The sequence below is a fragment of the Ipomoea nil genome, unplaced genomic scaffold, assembly GCF_001879475.1.
Source record: "Ipomoea nil cultivar Tokyo-kokei standard unplaced genomic scaffold, Asagao_1.1 scaffold1576, whole genome shotgun sequence".
Lineage (NCBI taxonomy): Eukaryota > Viridiplantae > Streptophyta > Magnoliopsida > Solanales > Convolvulaceae > Ipomoea > Ipomoea nil.
The window spans coordinates 2,615,951-2,635,310 of NW_017618004.1; the positions used below are offsets into that span (position 1 = coordinate 2,615,951).

General features: G+C 36.0%; 1 protein-coding gene across 1 annotated transcript; it reads right to left on the bottom strand.

Annotated features, from left to right (window-relative positions):
* Window positions 1–6,570: 6,570 nt before the first annotated feature.
* Window positions 6,571–7,778, bottom strand: LOC109190318 (CBL-interacting serine/threonine-protein kinase 7-like). Its single transcript, XM_019340788.1, has 2 exons — window positions 7,745–7,778; window positions 6,571–7,555 (listed from the first exon to the last, which is right to left on the bottom strand). Exons 1-2 carry the CDS (start codon window positions 7,776–7,778, stop codon window positions 6,618–6,620), a joined length of 972 nt encoding a protein of 323 aa, XP_019196333.1. The 3' UTR covers window positions 6,571–6,617.
* Between the last annotated feature and the right edge of the window lie 11,582 nt (window positions 7,779–19,360).

Below are 19,360 nucleotides of genomic sequence, written 5' to 3' on the forward strand. Positions count from 1 at the left end.
ATATTTAAGATTGTTGATGTGCATATTGAGAACTACGGAGACAAAGATGCGTTATTCGTGGATTCATCGGATATTATCCAACAACACTCTCCAAATTAATTGACGTGAAGTGGCTTAGTAACATTAAGATTATATTCTCGAATTATTAGTTCTCATCTTTTATTGATTACACACTTAATTCGATAGTATTTGGAAGAAAAAATCAATGTTCGAACTAAGATTGTGATTTTGGTCTTTAAAGGTCAATTGTATGTTGCTACATCTAGAGTTAGAAATCTCAAAGGTCTAAAAATTTTGATCCGTGGTGACTCTAAAATTGTAATTCAATTACTATTGTAGTTTACTAAGTTCTTAAAAATTTGTAATATTAAATACTATGTACTAAATTTTTAATATAGTTTAAGATTTGTAGTAATCACCCACCTTAAATATTATTTTAATTGTAAATATATTTATGTTCATAATTTTATCATAGGAATTCACACATAATAATTATTAAATAACAAAAATTTAATATATGAATAAACCTCATATAGGGTATATTTTTATAACATATTTTCCGTGCATCGCACGGGACAAATACTAGTATATATAGTATAACGTAACGCTGGTGTGGTGTTAATATATATTTCAATTTTTTTTTTAAATAAGTAACAATTTTCGTGAAACAAGAAAACAACGGCATGTTAGCTAAACAAACAAGGAAGACACACTATCATAAAAATACATTGAAATAACTATAGTTTTACTTACAAATTAAATATCTATGAATTTCATTAATTTATCTATACATATTCGTTGGTAAATTTAATACATATGAACTTTTCTATTGTTGAATTTGATTTTTGTTATAATGATGCATTGATCTCTAGTTTTTAAGGAAATATTAATATTTTTAACACCATAATCCAATTATACCATATCGAAATCCCAAATGTCCAATTATTACTTGGTTCTCTTGCTTGTTGATTCTCACCTCTCTTTCTCTTCATTGTCGTTGTTCTTTTGTTATTTTTAGAGTAAATTCTCATCCAAAATGAAATAATGATCATATTGAATTCAGATTTTGATAGAGATTAAACCCTATTCGGATATTTAATTATGTGCACGAATATTGCACAGAAAGTTACTGGGCTCACTTCTCGAACGTAGCTGCCCAACTTTATGTTTTCCCCAACTAGATCGAGGTTGGGAAGGAGGTTCCTCTCGGCATAGTGAGGATTTGGCCTGGTAGTCCTCCCAATCATGTGCGGTCGAGAAAAACTTATCCGAGCATGTGACTTGATTGTTAAAGAAACGTAATCCAAATAGATTGTATAGTTACATCGCATTCATGCAATATGTCAAAATACTCCAGGCACTTGGGATAAGTAGGATTGCTGTCATCCCAACCAGTGCATGAAGGACACGTGTGCGTCATGTCGCAGGGTTGACATGTGTTCCCTCCAAACTCCTATATATATAATTAGCCACATTTTATTCATAAAGGGAGACTTTTTTATGACAACGAAAGGTATTGCAAATCATATCGGGACCCTCCAACCTATTACGTTAAATTAATATTAAAATTCAGGCCGGACACAACATAAAATTCGATGAAATAACCACATCAGATTTTTTGGAGTTAAATATTATATTGAAAGAACTAATCTTTAGATCTAATTAATTTCTTGGTATCCGTCTTTATTTCTTTTAATTTGCTTTATGTGATACTTGATAAGGGTGAGAAGTATTCACTTACATTCACCGTAGGCGTCAGGGATTTATCTCTTTATTTTTTGAATGTATCGAGAGTTTCCACTATCAAATACAGTGATTAATTCATTTGCTGAATTGTAGGCACCTCTATTGAGTGAGATAGCTGGTCAGGGGATTTAAGACTCCTCCATACCCAAAGTCAAAGATCAAACTCTTGACGTTTGGTTAATGATGAATGCGTCTCTTTCATTCCACTACACTCTGAATGTTGGGTTTGATCTCTCTATAAACAATGGAGGTTTGGGGTTTGGATGTACAATTTAATGTTAAGATATAATTCGATGAAATTGACAAACTTAGGTTTGAAAAAAAAAAAAAAAAAAAAAAAAAAAAGCAATAACAAGTGTTTTGAGAACGTGCTCACAAGTCACAAACAATTAATGAAGTAGTTTTTTAGGCAAAAATCTGATAGGATAATTCTGGTGAGACCCACAAGAGAATCTCAACGCCAGTATTCCCCTCGTTGAGAAAACGCCACCTTGACATTTGACAAATTATTGGCACATGGTCGGTACAGCGACAGAAGCTCCAAGGTACAAACCAATTAAGAGCAGTGTGAAACACGTTGCCGCAATTAGTGCTAAAACGTGTGATGCTTAATACCTCTCATTTTCTTCTTTCCTGTTTTTAACCCATTGATGGAGCAAGTTGGGGAATCGTGGAGAAGACCAACATTCTTAATTTGTGAAATGTATGTTTGGCAATTTGGCTTAACAAATCGTGTTCACCATTGCTAAATTTCAATTAGCCCAACATTATATCAAATCTTTTTCTCACCAAATATTCTACTATTTAATTTAGGAATTATATTCACTTTTGATTCCATATTTGAGTTCTATCGTAGACTCGAAGTTAATCATCAAGTCTATACAAAATATTATTTTTGTCACATTTAATTTTTGGATCAAATCTCAGTAAAAAAAATAATTATAATAGCTTAAGTTTGTTCGAAATTTATATAGTAATGAAGATTAATGGTTCGGATAGACTACCATGAAAGCTTAAATAATATTTGGAGTTGTGGAGTTGTAAATATTATTTTAGTTTGGTAGAAAGTTAATTGGAGAATGAGTTTGCTGGAAGACTTTGTCTATTCCCCAACATTGGGGGATTATTCTCCAACATTGTGGGATTATTCCCCAATATAGGGAAATTGTGTATTTCATTTGGAAAATGATTATACAGCACGTAAGCTTCCAATTTCCCAAACTTACATGCAAAAGTGTGCTAGAAAATTATAATATATATCAATGTTGCAAAACACGCTAGGCGCCCCCTAGGCGCCAAGGGGGCGCCTAGCGCCTAGGGCGCCTAGGCGCCGATTTTTTTTTTTTATATATATTTTTTTTTAATTAAAAATTTTAAAATTTAGTAATAAAACATAAGGTTTCTATAGTTATTTCTTAGAAATTATTTACGAAAGTGGTTGTAAAAGTGTTCAAAAGATTGTTTAAACCATCTAAATACATAAAAAAAACTAAAATTAAGAGCTAAAGAAGCATTTTTTTGAGAAATTAGTGGACCAAACCGCCTTCGGCATTTGCGGTGGATAGATCTCGAAAAAATACGCGATTTGAAAAAAAAATTGTCCAAATCGGACAACCGAGTCAAAAGTTATGTCTTCCGAAACTTTTCCGACATTTTCAAAAAAAAAAAAAAAAAAAAAAAAAAAAAACGCCGAACCGCCGAACCGGCCGGCCGCGGAGGAGGCCGTTCCTCGCGGCGGCGCAATGGCGCCTAGGCGCGATTTTTGCAACATTGATATATATAAATATATTTGCACAGTTATTTGCATGCGGTTCGTAACCTTACAAAGGTTCATAATTACATATATATTCATGTTGAACATGATTGTTGTAATTAATATTCTCTTATGATAAATATATCATTTAAGATATATTTTATGGAAGATAAGTTTTTTAAAACTGCAGAAAACTTCCATGTAACTTCTCCAACAGTCATATTTGCATTTATAAATATTTTAGAGAAACATCTGAAAAGTAGATGCAAAATTATCTTGTTGCATATCTTGATATTTCACAGTTCTACAATTCTACAGGAAATTCTTAAACAAAGCAACTTAAGAATTTCATTCATATTCTTGTATCCCATAAGATTAAATTTTGAACCTTGTTGCTTTTATAGAGGGAGATTTAAAACTTATAGGAAAGTGATTACACGCCTGAAGATATCAAATGATCCAGTTTTTGTTCCTTGTTGTTTTCTGTATTTTGTTGTATTTCAAATGTATTACAGATTACAAACATTTTTTCCAACAATCTATAAGCTTTAAATTTATAAACATGTGATCATTGGTCTTGTCTTGAAAGTTTTGAAGACAAGATGTAAGGCGTGAAAGAACAATTTTCTATCACGGAAATATTTCGGAATTAGAATTTAATTTCGAATTTGGTGGTAATGATGATAGAAATCACTTTCATTCTATTGTATAAGAATATTTTCATGCGGTTTTTGCATGGAGTAGTGGCATGTATTGTACATGTGGATTTAATGCATGTTATGCAGTCCGTTTTCTTCTTTACACAAAATCATGGGATATTGATTATGCCAAGATGATTAGGGAGATGTGAAAATGGTTTATATGCAGTTTGTGTGCATATTTTACTTGGAACGAGAAGATGTGTTATCTCCACAGTGGGGTGAGTGATTTTAGCGCATCAAAGGCCGGAAGAGATGGATCATCAAAAGCAGATACAAGTTACAGGATGTGATCGGTACAATACTTTTCATTTGTCTCGGTCTCGACATGAATGTAAGTTTTATTTTATTTACTGGTTAAGTTCTAGTTTATGACTAGAAGATATGCATGAGATTCCTTTGAGTTTTGCATAGTCTGTTAAATACAAGGATATGTTTATGCATGTGTATAAAAATTTTATTTTGAGATTTTGTCTCAATGGCATGCATAGTACACAAGATACATATATATGTTGGATCTTGAGGTGCTGTAAATATGCCAAATTTGAATTAATTTGGTGATATTAATTTATCTGTTGCGTTCTGCATGGTTACAAAAGTTGTGAAATTGTTTTAATGTCTTGCATGCCATTATTGGTTATTTTAGAACAACAGAAATTTTATCCTTATGAAATCCTTTGGAATATCTGTCATATTTCTGGAGAAAGTCTTGAGAATATTTTATTATATTTCTGATTAAGGCAGGAAGCCTTGGAAATATCTTTGATATTTCTTATGAAGGGATGCAGAAAGTTTATGCATGAGATATGCATAATGAAATTCATAAAATTTATGAATGCATTTATCACAAAGTTTCTCATATTGAGAATGTGTTAAAATTCTGAAAGTAAAAAAGTTTACTAGTTTATCTAGTATGAAAATTAGTAGTGAAAAGAAAGTTTCAAATTTAAATCATGGATTATGATTTAAGTTGGTATGATTCTTCAGTTTAGAAGAAACATGAAAAGTTAAAAGCTTAAAATCAAAATGGTTTATTCTCCAAAGTTGATGATGTCTCAAATGGAGGAGGTTGAATTTTTATTTTAAGGAGTCCTCACTGCTAATAAGTTCAACATGATGATTGAAATTCTTGGTTGTAGAATTTGCAGGATATAAATATTTATTGACTAGGAACTTATTAAGTGGGTCCCGGTATAATCAATTAAATATTTTATTTCACCAGTTCATTAATAGAATATTAAAATTCTATCTATCATCATGTTCAGTTGGCTAAGTGGATGAGATTAAAAGAAATTTTGATATACTTGAATAAAACCATTAATTATGGTTTAGTATATTTAATAGAGATTCCCATCCTGGAAAGATATTCTAATGACAGTTGAATGTCTAATCATGAAACTTGTTCCTCAATTTTTACTATATAAATGGAGGAGGAATGTTGGAAATTTATATAGTAATGAAGATTAATGGTTCGGATGGACTACCATGAAAGCTTAAGTTTTCAGTTTAAAATTATACTAAGTTGACCAAATCAAAATTTTTGTTTTAAAAAAAAAACATATGATTCCAAACTAAAAACATGATTCATCCACCCTATTTCTATTATGACATATTTGGTAGAGAGGAATTGTACTTCCTTTCCCACTTAATTTCAAGAAGTGAAAATTTTCAGAATTTGGTTGGGAGAATTGCAAATCACACTTCTCTTAAGAATTGCAAATACATAATACATGAGAATAAAATTTGGAGTGTAAGAACAAAAGTGCACTCCATAATAATTATACATCTTTCCTTAAGATTACAATTACATGAGTATTTTGGTCTTTAATTTATACCAATTATTCATTTTCAATTCTCATATATACTGTTTTCAAAAAAAAAAAAAAAATCTCATATATACCAAACATTATAATTAAAATTCTCAATAATTTAATTCATGTCTATCAAACAATGCAATTTGTATTTTTACTTTATTCCTACTTTATTTCTTTTCAACAGAACTATAACTATTTTCCTCTCTAATTCCCTCCTTAGAATCAAATTAAATTGCCTCTTAGATTAGTTGAAAGAATCAAATATGACCCAAACAATAAAAAATAAAAGTTATACATTATTATTACATTATAGAGTTTTTTCCACTTTTGGTCCCTCGACTTCACTTGTGGTGACAAATGGGATTCATGACTTTTATTCCGGACATAATAGGTGCTCAACTTTAATTTTTTTTTCACATTTGGTCCCATCCGACCAAGAACCCGGCCAACCCACCGGAATTAGACTCAACCATTGTTATGTTAAGGGTATTCTAGTCATTTCTAACCCATGTAAAATAATTAAATATAAGATTTATTCTGTATATACACCTCATTCTCGCCTGGTAGAAGCTCGGCGACAATCACCGGCGTTGTCTGGTTCAAGATTCATGGTTGTATTGTTATACTAGCATGAAACAAGATATTTCTTTGAACCCAACTCTCAACTCCTCCCACTGTGTCCTCGAATTCCATTTCTCCATTGACGACCTTCATCTCCACCAGCCATAGCTCCGGCGCCACTTGAAGAATTTCCACCATTAACGTTACTCTTGCTTTTACCAGTCTAATTCCCCCTCCCTTTCCCCTCTCCACCCTATACCCTGCTTCACTCCCGATCTTCTTTACCTTCTCCTCAACCTCTCCAACCTCGGAATTTGTGGTGAATCTCATTTCTTTCTTGTTCAATCCCGCCTGGAATAGCCCTGATAGATCCAACCCGGGAGACATTGAAATGATATCGAATGCGTTCATTTTGGTTAAGTGTTTGCAATCTTTGTCGAACTCTTGGTTCCCGAATTGATGTTCGTCTGTCAAATCTATCACTGATGATGACTTCTTGAACCACGGGAGCTTCATCAGTTCCTCGATGGACATTCTGGTTACCGGATTGGGATCGAGCAGCCGAAAAATTATGCTCCGGGTGGGCTTTGTGATCCAATCCGGGAACTGAAACGCGCGGCTTCGTATTGCACGGTACATGTTTGATATATTGCTGTCGTCGAATGGGAGGTACCCTGCGAGGAAGGCGAAGAGGATGACGCCGCAAGACCACGCGTCGTCGTAGCCTTTTCTGATCATCACCTCCGGGGCGGTGTAGGCCGGAGTACCGCACGCGGTGTGGAGGAGGCCGTTCCGGATCTGCTCCGGCAGCGCGGAGAGGCCGAAATCGGAGATCTTGAGCTTGCCGTCCTTGTCGAGGAGGAGGTTCTGGGGCTTGATGTCACGGTGGGTGACGCCGTTCTGGTGGCAGAAGTGGAGGGCGAAGACGAGCTGGTGAAAATAATACCTCACCGTGCGAAGAAATATCTTCCTTCTTCGCACACCTTCGATTTGAACAGAGATAGGCGAGAATGAGGTGTATATACAGAATAAATTTTATATTTAATTATTTTACGTGGGTTAGAAATGACTAGAATACCCTTAACATAACAAGGGTTGAGTCTAATTCCGGTGGATTAGCCGGGTTCTTGGTCGGATGGGACCAAATGTGGAAAAAAATTGAAGTTGAGCACCTATTATGTCCGGAATAAAAGTTGTGAATCCCATTTGTCACCACAAGTGAAGTCGAGGGACCAAAAGTGGAAAAAACTCTTACATTATATAACAAAAATAATATTCCCTCTGCCCCATTTTTTCTGTCTCATTTACTATTCATGGGTCAAATCAATTTTTTCTTCTTTGCTTATTTCTATTATCATTTTATTATAATTTTTAAATTTGATTTTTTATGTCTAATAGTATTTTTAATGTAGTTTCTAAATATATAAATTTTACATATTAATTATAAACTTAATATTATAAAAAATTAAATTGTAAATAACTTTAGTCAAACCTCGTTAACCGAACTCGACACATAGAATGAAACGGAGGGAGTACTTGATATCAAATGTGGAAATAACATAATATTTATGAGATCAGAAGTGAAAAATGACTTAGCTTTAATTTAGTTTAAGATACGTTTCATTAGTCTTCATTTTCATTACTTATTTATAAATTGATTTATAATTTAATTAAATCAAATCACATCATATTCATTAGTGGCAAAGGTGGTTTCCGGATTTACAACTCTTCTTCTTCTCCAACGAAAAGGAAGAGTAACACCATAATTGATATGTTATAGAAATATTAATCTCTTGCAGTGTTCAAATTTACATATTTATCCCAATGCTGCAACTCAACTTTATATCTTTGACAAGCTTGATAAGCACTCCAAGTATCTGTTTCAAAAACTTGAATGGAAACACAAGTTATATCTCAGTTTAATTTGCTGAGAAACAAAGTTCTTTAACTCGGTGGAAGGCACAATTCAGTCCAGAGATGAAGAGGAGGAAAGAGCAGATAAAAGGCTAAAAGGATATGTGAAGGAAGTCCATAAACTGTAATATTCTGCAAATTTTCTGTCTGATGAATATAAATCTTCATGCAAAGATGCTTCTTCTCTCTCAATGTTCTCCTCAATTACCAACTTAACCCTGTTTAGATGATCAGTTAGATAGCTTGTCTCAGAGCTATACAATGAAGAATTGTAGAGATAACAATCTATATAAATATACATCGACTCTTCCACTGGCTTCAGTTTTTGATAAGTCCTTTAAAAGAACTCTTGTAATGAAATAAAGTTTAAAAGCTAAAATGGCTGATGCTAGAGTAACAAGATTGTGCCACATGCCAAGTTATGTTACTATCGATCAAGGCCACAATCAAACATTATGGATTGTATAATACCAATTAGATTATTCAAGTAAATTATCCATAAACTAGAGTTGATTATAAATTATTCATGATGTAAACTCTACAGCTCAAGACTGGTAGGATAAGCCCAAACTAATTTTGATTTGCAATAGCTACCATATATCTCAAACATTCCCCATTTTATAAAGGCGACATAACATTCAACCAGTGGACAATAGTGGATAGAAAGATAGCCTAAGCATCAGCAAGCTAAGCCATATAAAACAGAGAAAGATTCAAACTGAACAATCAAGATGGATGAAAGTGTAGGAGCAAAAACTATGAATAAATGGAAGGAAGGTTGAATGGAGTTGAGTTTCCCATAAATAATTAGGTGTTATTCCAAGGTATTGATTGGGAATACCTCCAATTGAAGGGTCTGCAGCGCATTGGTGAAATTGGGTGAATTTGAGGTGAAACTCATTGTAACACTGGTACTCGTGTTGTCAAGGGAGCTTGTTGAGAGTACACTCAACTTGTCAATTTCGTCATCTTGAATCTCACCATCTATGGAGATAAGACCTTTGAGCAGCTTCTGCAGCTACAATCATATCTGCAATTCCATTCAGGGAAATAAAACTTCCAAGCCATGTCTCTGCAATTTCTTTCAGTGAACAAAAATGATGCAATTTTCATCACAAAATTAAAATAAAAATCAAGGCTTCATCTACATACCTAAGTTTTGGTGAACAATATGATACAAATTAAAGCTTCCAGTCAAGAGATCAAGAAGAGGAAATTAAAGAGCAGATAAAAGTATTCATAGGAGTAATTCAATTGTATAACAAGAATATAATTTGCTAAAAAGTATAGTTTTAAGGGTGATGCGGCTTTCAGCAAAATTCATCTCTGCCAGCAGAACCCATCTTATAGCGGTCAAAAACCATACATAAACATGAGTACATGATGATAGTTCTCTGCTCCATTTTTCCCCATGGGAAACAAGTCCTAGCACAATTTCCCACATCGAAACCTGATGAGAAATATGTTTTCTTAATAAACGCCTAGCTAGGAGGTTTGACCGCTGGGCTTGGTAGTGCAAGCCTGTAACCTGAGTGGGAGCATTATGATGGTGGAACAATTGGGCCTTCCTTGAAGGTTGGGTTTGGGTTGCTATCTACACGCATGTCTATTCCAAGTGGTGAGTTGGGTGGTGGAGTCTTTGCGAAGGCAGAGGCTTGTTAGCCCTTAGATCGGAGGGTACTGCGTGAGGTTGGCTTCACAGAGCAGCGAAAACCTCCTCCTCTCTGCAGTGGAAGGATAACATGCTGGGGCATCCTAAGCCCACTAATGCCTGATGGGCTGTCCATATTGAACCACCATCTTTTTAAGGGGTGGTGCACTAAAGTCATTTTCACATCTTTCTTTCAACATTATAATTAGCCAATTAGGTGCACACACACTAACAAGTTCAAGTTGTTCCACTGAAAAATGGAAAATGATTATAAGGATATCTGCAGTCACCTCAAAAGATAGGAAGGGGATAAGCTTCAACTCTGATCTTTGCATTGAACATCATAACCTTTTGAGAACAGACCGAGATTTGACTGGATTAGCTTTATCCTGCGAGATGTGAAGTATTATGAAAAAACAAGAAGATAATAGTCAACGTACAACAGGGAATGAAAATTGAACAATACACAATCTTTTGGGTAGAAATATATTTAGATGCTGGGATGAGCAGGCAAACGCTTGAACTAACTCCATTTCAACTTAACTTGCTGAATAGGTACGTCCAAAGCATATTTTTCTAATTTCTGCAAAATGAACTCAAAAAGAGATGAATTTAATTATCTGGAAAGGGAAAAGGGAGCAGAGTGGATGGAACATACATTTTGCTCAAAATATACTTCTTTACCTTAACTATGTCATGGTATTGTCTGGCGATCATGCCCAAGTGAGGATCAATACCCTCATACTCATATACACCAGTGACCTATTGCAAATACTCACAGTATAACAAAAATATAATTTGGGGAGAGAATGTGGGAAATACCTTTTGGCAAGGCAAGATGAGCTTTAATTTTGATATGATATGATACTCCAATCTATAATGAATATAGCATACATCTCAAACATTCACCAATCCTATAAAGGCAACAAATTAAGGCTTTAGATATTTCATTTGACACCCAAAATATTAGCATTCCAACCAGTGGACAATAGTATAGTGTGTTGAGAAAGAAGATGTAGAAGAAGTTTTTATTACTTGCTTGTCTCAATGAGGAGACAATAGATAAATATATATACAGACTAAGAGACACAATCCTAATAGACACAACCCTACACAACTTCAACAGCTATATTTCTACAGACACAACTTTTGTGTTTCAACACTCCCCCTCAAGCTGGAGCATGTATATCATATGCACCAAGCTTGTTACAAATGTATTCAATCCTATGATTTCTTAAAGCTTTAGTAAATATATCAGCTAATTGATTATTTGAGCCTATAAAAGATGTAGTAATATCTCCAGAAGTAACTTTGTCTCGAACAAAATGGCAATCAATTTCAATGTGTTTCGTCCTTTCATGAAAAACTGGATTTGATGCAATATGCAAAGCTGCTTGGTTATCACAAATGAGCTTCATGGACTCCTTTGTACAAATCTGCAGTTCGGTAAGGAGGTTTTTCAACCACACAAGTTCACATGTTCCAACGGCCATAGATCGATATTCGGCTTCTGCACTTGATCGAGCAACAACATTTTGCTTTTTACTTTTCCAAGTGATTAAGTTGCCACCAAGAAAGATACAATATCCAGATGTTGATTTTCTATCCCATGCACCTGCCCAATCTGCATCTGTGTACCCAATAATTTCAAGGTTTCCATGGTCTTTGTATAACAAACCAGTGCCTGGAGATTTTTTAATATATCGTAAAATCCGAATGGCAGCTTCCCAATGACTTTCACGTGGAGATGCCAAGAACTGACTAACAACACTTACCGCAAAAGAGATATCAGGTCGAGTTACAGTTAAATAAAGTAATCTTCCAACCAATCGTCTATATTTTCCCGGATCTTGGATAAGCTTCCCCTGGTCTGGTAGGAGTTTGATATTTGGATCCATAGGAGTGTCAAGAGGTTTGCAATTCATCATACCTGTGTCTTCTAGTATATCCAATGCATACTTTCTTTGTGATATGCAAATTCCTTGCTTGGATTGTGCTACTTCAATTCCCAAAAAGTATTTTAACTTCCCCAGATCTTTTGTTTCAAAATGTTGGAATAGATGTTGTTTCAACAATTGTATTCCTTCAACATCATCTCCTGTAATGACAATATCATCAACATATACAACAAGATAAATGCTCTTACCATGTTGATGTCTATAAAAGACGGAATAGTCAACTTTGCTTCGATTTAAACCAAAATTTTGCACTACTATGCTGAACCGTCCAAACCAGGCACGAGGAGATTGTTTTAGACCATAGAGAGAACGTTTGAGCTTACAAACCAAGTTACTCTCCCCCTGAGCAACAAACCTAGGAGGTTGCTCCATGTAGACTTCTTCCTCTAAATCTCCATGCAGAAAGGCATTTTTAATATCTAACTGATGCAAGGGCCAATGATGAACGGCAGCCATAGAAAGAAAGATTCTGACCGAAGCAATTTTAGCTACTGGTGAAAAGGTGTCAGTGTAATCAATCCCAAAAACCTGTGTATATCCTTTAGCTACCAGTCGAGCTTTAAGTCTATCAACTTGTCCATTGGGCCCAACTTTCACAGTATAGATCCATCGGCAACCAACAGTTGTTTTACCTTCGGGTAATGAAACTAACTCCCAAGTTCCCGATGAATGAAGAGCAGCCATTTCATCAATCATAGCCTGACGCCAACCAGGGTGGGAAAGGGCTTCTTTAACAGATTTAGGGGCAGAAACAGAAGATAAACATGTGATAAAAGCATTATATGAAGGTGAGAGATTATCATATGAAATAAAGTTGTATATGGGAAAGGGATTTCGTGATGACCTGTTACCTACACGACTTGCAATAGGAGAGCTTGTTGCCGGAACCGGGTTCGAGGGCATAGATAGCTCAAGAGATGAATCAGTTGGGATTTCATCGATTTGAACTGTCGCGGGTGGTCGAGAGCGGCGATGATAAGTGTAAGGAAAGGGGGTAACACCGTTGTTTTGTAAAGGAGGTTCAGTAGGTGAGGGACTAGGATTTCTAGGCGATGACGGATCTTGAGGTAAATGTACCTCGGTCCCTCCTTGAAAAGTAGGAACAGGAAGAACATCAGGAAAATGAGAGATGGAGGTCGGTAAACTAGACGAAAAGAAAGGTGTTGATTCAAAGAAAGTAACATCAGAAGATACATAAAATCGATGCTTATCAGGAGAATAACATCTGAAACCCTTTTGCAACCTAGAGTACCCAACAAACATGCATTTTAAGGATTTTGGAGAAAATTTATCACGCCCTGGGGTAGTGTCCCGGACAAAACAGGTGCACCCAAAAATTTTTAAAGGAAGAGTATGAAGAGGCTTATCGGGAAATAAAATATTATAAGGTATCTTACCATGTAAAACAGATGAAGGCATACGATTTATTAAATAACAGGAATGAAGGATAGCATCTGCCCAGAATTCTGGAGGGACTTTATAGTGGAGAATCATGGTGCGGGCTGTTTCAACGAGATGCCGGTTTTTACGTTCAGATACCCCATTTTGTTGTGGAGTATCGGGACAAGATGACTCATGGAGGATGCCCGCTGAATCAAGAAAGTTAGATAAAGGAGTTGTAAAGTATTCTCCAGCATTATCACTTCGTAAAGTTTTAATAGACACCCCAAACTGATTTTTTATCTCATTAACAAATTTTTGAAGAACATTAAGTACTTCAGAACGGTTTTGCATTAAAAAGACCCATGTACAACGAGAAAAATCATCAGTGAAGGTAACAAAATATTTAAAACCAAGAATTGAATTATAACGAAAAGGTCCCCAAACATCAGTATGAACTAAGGAAAAAGGGAAAGCAGCTCTTTTATTAACACAATTAGGAAACGATGTTCTAAAATGTTTGCCAAGCTGACAGGCTTCACACTCTAGGGTAGATAAGTGAGACAAACTAGGGACAAGTCGCCGTAATTTTTTAAGGCTAGGATGTCCTAGTCGGTCATGGGCAAGGGAAGGAGGAATGGTAGCAGTGCAAACTGTAGAAGGGTTTGGGGTAGATAATCGATAAAGTCCTTCTGATTCATACCCCGAGCCAATCATCTTCCCCGAACGACGGTCCTGCATAATGACAGAATCAGAAGAAAAAGTGACTCCAAAGATTTTGTAAGTTGATGAACAGAAATTAAATTGAAAGGACAGTTAGGAATATAAAGAATTGAAGAGAGAGGCAAAGTAGGAAGGGGGGAAGCCTTTCCAATTGCAGTAGCCGTACTCTTGGACCCATTACCGAAAACAATAGATGGAAGGGACTTAGACTTGGTGAAATGAGAAAATAAAGATGAGTTACCAGAGATATGCTCAGAGGCACCTGAATCGATAACCCATGGTCCGCTCAGGCCAGATTGTGATACAAGGGCAGTATGAGTTCCATCAGTGTAGGCTGCAGGAGTTAAACCAGAAGCTTTGGGAGTGGCTTTAAATCGAACAAACTCTTCATACTCAGCAGCGGAAATGGTTCGAGAATTTGGTTCCCCAGGTTGAGATTGAGCAACACTTGCTTGTGTACGTACCGGTCTCCCATGAAGTTTCCAACACTGATCTCGTGTGTGCCCAGTTCTATTACAATAATCACACACTCTAGTGTTTTTTTGTCCACCACGATTGTTAGTTCGTCCACGACCACCTTGTGTGACTAGAGCAGATTGTTCGGTAGTGGATGTGTAAGTACCCGGAATGGAGGTGACCTGCAAGAGCCGTTTGAACAACTCGGTGGTCCCCGGGACAATGTTGCTTCCAAGAACTTGATTCCGGATGCTTTCAAATTCTGGACCTAATTTGGTTAAGAGAAGTATGACAAAGAATTTCTCTCGTTGGGTAAGTTGCTCTGCGGGTGTACCACCAATAGGCATGAGTGTACCAAACTCAGCAATCAAACTTTGGGCTTTGCCAAGAAAAGTTTCCATATCAATACCATCTTTCTTCAAGTTAACCAAATTGTCAACAACATTATAGAATTGAGAGACATCATTAGTGTACAGAGATTGAGCTTGACTCCACACCCCGACACATGTCTTAAAGGGCCGGAATAAAGGCAACAATTGTGGAGAAAGAGACTGCCAAAGGAGACTACAAAGTTGAGCATCTAACCTTTGCCAAACTGTCTTTTCTTTTTCCGGTATCATATCCACTTCTTTTTGCAAGTGGTCAACAACACCTTGGCCCATAAACCATAATTCTACGGCATCCGACCAAGAGTGGTAATTTTGAGAACCACATAATCTTTCAGAAGTGATTACCGGGTTTCCAGACAGATTAGGCACATAAACAGAGCTCGAAGAAGTAGATAAATTATTGGCAGGAGAAATAGTACCCGAATTATCAGAATTTCCGTCGGAAGACATCGTGACCAAAAATAAATCTGATTGCACGGAAGGAAAGGAGGAGAGCCGACGATACGATCTGGAAAATCTCGCCGGAAAAGGACGCCGGAGATGGCCTCACGCGCCGGCGCGTGGTGTCGGAGCGCCGGCGACGCGATGGCGCGTGGAGGCGCGTGGAGGAGATTCCGGCGACCGGAATTGATGGGTAATGGTCGCCGGAGGATGGGTAAGGCGGCTGTAGTACTAATTTGATAAAATATCTCACCAATAGCAAGTAATTTGAAAAATTAATTTCGAATGAACAGTAAATGTACTGTTCACCGGAAAAAAATTTCAAATTTTGACTTTTGGCTCTTGATACCATGTTGAGAAAGAAGATGTAGAAGAAGTTTTTATTACTTGCTTGTCTCAATGAGGAGACAATAGATAAATATATATACAGACTAAGAGACACAATCCTAATAGACACAACCCTACACAACTTCAACAGCTATATTTCTACAGACACAACTTTTGTGTTTCAACATAGTGAATAGAAAGATAGCCTAAGCATCAGCAAGCTAAGCCATATTAAAACAGAGAAAGATTCAAACTGCACAATCAAGATGGATAAAAGTCATCTATGAGCAACAACATCTGCTGCTAACTTTTCACATTTAGTATCCATAATCCATAAAAGGATCAAATTAGCATCACAAAAAATCTGTATGCATATATAATCTCAACTCACAACCCTAATTTCCCCTAAACTCAATAAATGATCAAAACTGCTAAATTTTACATATATAGTACCAAAACTTCCAAATAATGCTGAAGCTCTTTCATCATATCATTTCCTACCTCGCCTGCATCAATATATGATCGAGCACATTTCTAAACTAAACAATAAAAACATATGAAAATAATGTGAAATGGGAATAAAATGAAGCAAATAAAAGCTTATAGGGTGTGACTGGATACATCCAGCAGAACCCAATCATCTCTGCCATTCCATTCAGTGAAGCAAGAGCCATGCATAAACACGAGAACATGCATGATAGTTGTCTGCTCCATTTCTTTCTCCCATGAAAGCCAAACAAGTCCTCACACAACTTCCCACATCGAAATCAGATGAGAACTATGTTCTCTTAATAAGTCCCTAGCTAGAAGCATTGCTTGCTGGGCTTTGTAGCATGAGCCTGTAACCCCCTCCATATTCTCTCCATGTTGGAAGTAACTGGCTGGTGCATCCCTTAATTCAACCACCATCTTTTTACTTATTTTCCTTTTAGGCCCAAGTAAAGGATTTATTCATTTTTTAATTATAAATCCACACTTTCAATGAACAACCACCATCTTCCTTGTTGCAAGTAAAAATGTCGTTTTTAACTCCACTAACATGTAGTATATTGCCATGAGCTGAGTTACGATGCTTGTAGCAATTCCCACGAACCTTAGTCATTTTTAATTATACCACATGAAGCTGCAATACCGGATTGGCCCCTCTTACTCTATCTACATTTATCTTCACTAACGAGGGTCGTTGCCATTCCCACATAATAACTGTCTTATATTTTATTTTGGAAGAGGGCGCCAAAATTAAGTCTTTGTTCAAGCAATGTCATCTGACCTTTCATTGTTCCCAGCTTCTTCAATCCCTGCATTTCTCATGCTCATTAGTAATTCCCCTCTGTTCTCTTCTTCTCTCTTTTCTCTACCACTCCATTCACTCAGTGAAGCAAAGTAAAGCTTCCAGCCTGTCTCTGCTTCACATATAAGCCCCTCAGGCCCTCACCCCATCAACAAAAATGATACAATTTCCATCACAAAAACAAAAATCAAGGCTTCGCAATCTAATAGCTGTCAAAAACCATGAGTGAGTACACGATAGTTGTCTGCTCCACTTTTTCCCCGTGAATGCCAAACAAGGCCTTGCACAATATCCCACATTGAAACCAGATAAGAAATATTTTCTCTTAATAATTCCCTAGCTAGAAGAATTGCTTGTTGGGCTTGGTAGTGTGAGCTTGTAACCCAAGCGGGAGCATTAAGATGATGGAATAGTTGGGCTTGCCTTGAAGGTTGGGCTGGGGTTGCTATCTACTGGCCTGCCCATTCCAAGTGGGGAGTTTCTGCGAAGGCAAAGGCCTACCATTTCATTCAATGAAGCAAAGCTTCTCCAGGCTATGTCTCGGATTCACATATAAGCCCCCCTTCAACAAAGATACGCAAATTGCTCATAGCATCAGTTCTCTGCTCCAATTTTTTTCTAAGTCGTCACACAGCTAACCACATTGAAATCAGATGAGAAATATGTTCTCTTAATAAGAGCCTCCTAGCTAGGAGGAATGCTCGTTGGGGTTGGTAACACGAGCATTAAGTCAGTATGCTGAGAAACAAAGTTCTCCTTACCTCAGTGGAAGGCACAATTCAGTCCAAAGATCAAGAAGAGGAAAGTGCAGACAAAAAAGGCTGCAAGGATATGGCAAGAGATCCATACATTGTAATATTCTGTATATTTTCTGTCGATGAACATAAATCTTCACACAGAAATGCTTTTTCTCTCTCAATCTCCTCAATTACAAACCTTACACTGTTTAGATGATCAGTTAGATAACTTGTCTCAAAGCTATACAATGAAGAATTGTAGAGATAACAATCTATATAAATATATCTCGACTCTTCCATAGGCTTCAGTTTTTGATAAGTCCTTTAAAAGAACTCTTGTAATAATGAAATAAAGTTTAAAAGCTAAAATGGCAGATGCTAGAGTAACAAGATTGTGCCGCATGCCAAGTTATGTTATTATTGATCATGGCCACAATCAAACATCATGGATTGTATAATACCAATTAGATTATTCAAGTAAATAATCCATAAACTAGAATTGATTATAAATTCCCCCCCCAAAAAAAAAAAAGAGTTGATTATAAATTATTCATGATGTAAACTCAACAGCTCAAGACTGGTAGGATAAGCTCAAATTAATTTTGATTTGCAATAGCTACCATATATCTCAAACATTCACCAATCTATAAAGGCAACATAACATTCAACCAGTGGACGATAGTGGATAGAAAGATAGCCTAAGCATCAGCAAGCTAAGCCATATAAAACAGAGAAAGATTCAAACTGAACAATCAAGATGGATGGAAGTGTAGGAGCAAAAGCTATAAATAAATGGAGGAAAGTTGAATGGAGTTGAGTTTCCCATAAATAATTAGGTGTTATTCCAAGGTATTGATTGGGAATACCTCCAATTGAAGTGTCTGAAGCACATTAGTGAAATTGGTTGAATTCGAGCTGGAACTCATTGTAACCCTGGTACTCGTGTTGTCAAGGGAACTTCTTCAGAGTACACTCAACTTGTCAATTTCGTCATCTTGAATCTCACCATCTATGGAGATAAGACCTTTGAGCAGCTTCTGCAGCTAAAATCCTGAGCTTCATAATCCCAAAATATTTTCATTTACCTAGAAATATCACAAAACAAATTCTTGGCACATTTTACTTTGAGCATATATATATATATATATATATATATATATATATATATATATATATATATTGTGTGTGTGTGTGTGTGTGTGTGTTCCTTTAAATATGAAAAATGCTACAAAGTATAGTTTTAATGGTGATTGATGCTTTCAACAAAATTCATCTTCTAATTGATTTGAAGTGGTAAATGGTTCACAAAAATGATGAGACTTTATATTGACTCCTATTATTTTAGTACATACAGTGCAAAAATAAGGAATATGAGGAATTTCAAACTGAGCTGAGAGTTATGACCCTGAGATACTCTTCCACCATTGCAATTGCCTCTATGTAAACTGCCTACATTATTTATCCACTATCCATAAAAGGATCAAATTGTACACAAAAAATCTGTAAGCATAATCTATCTCA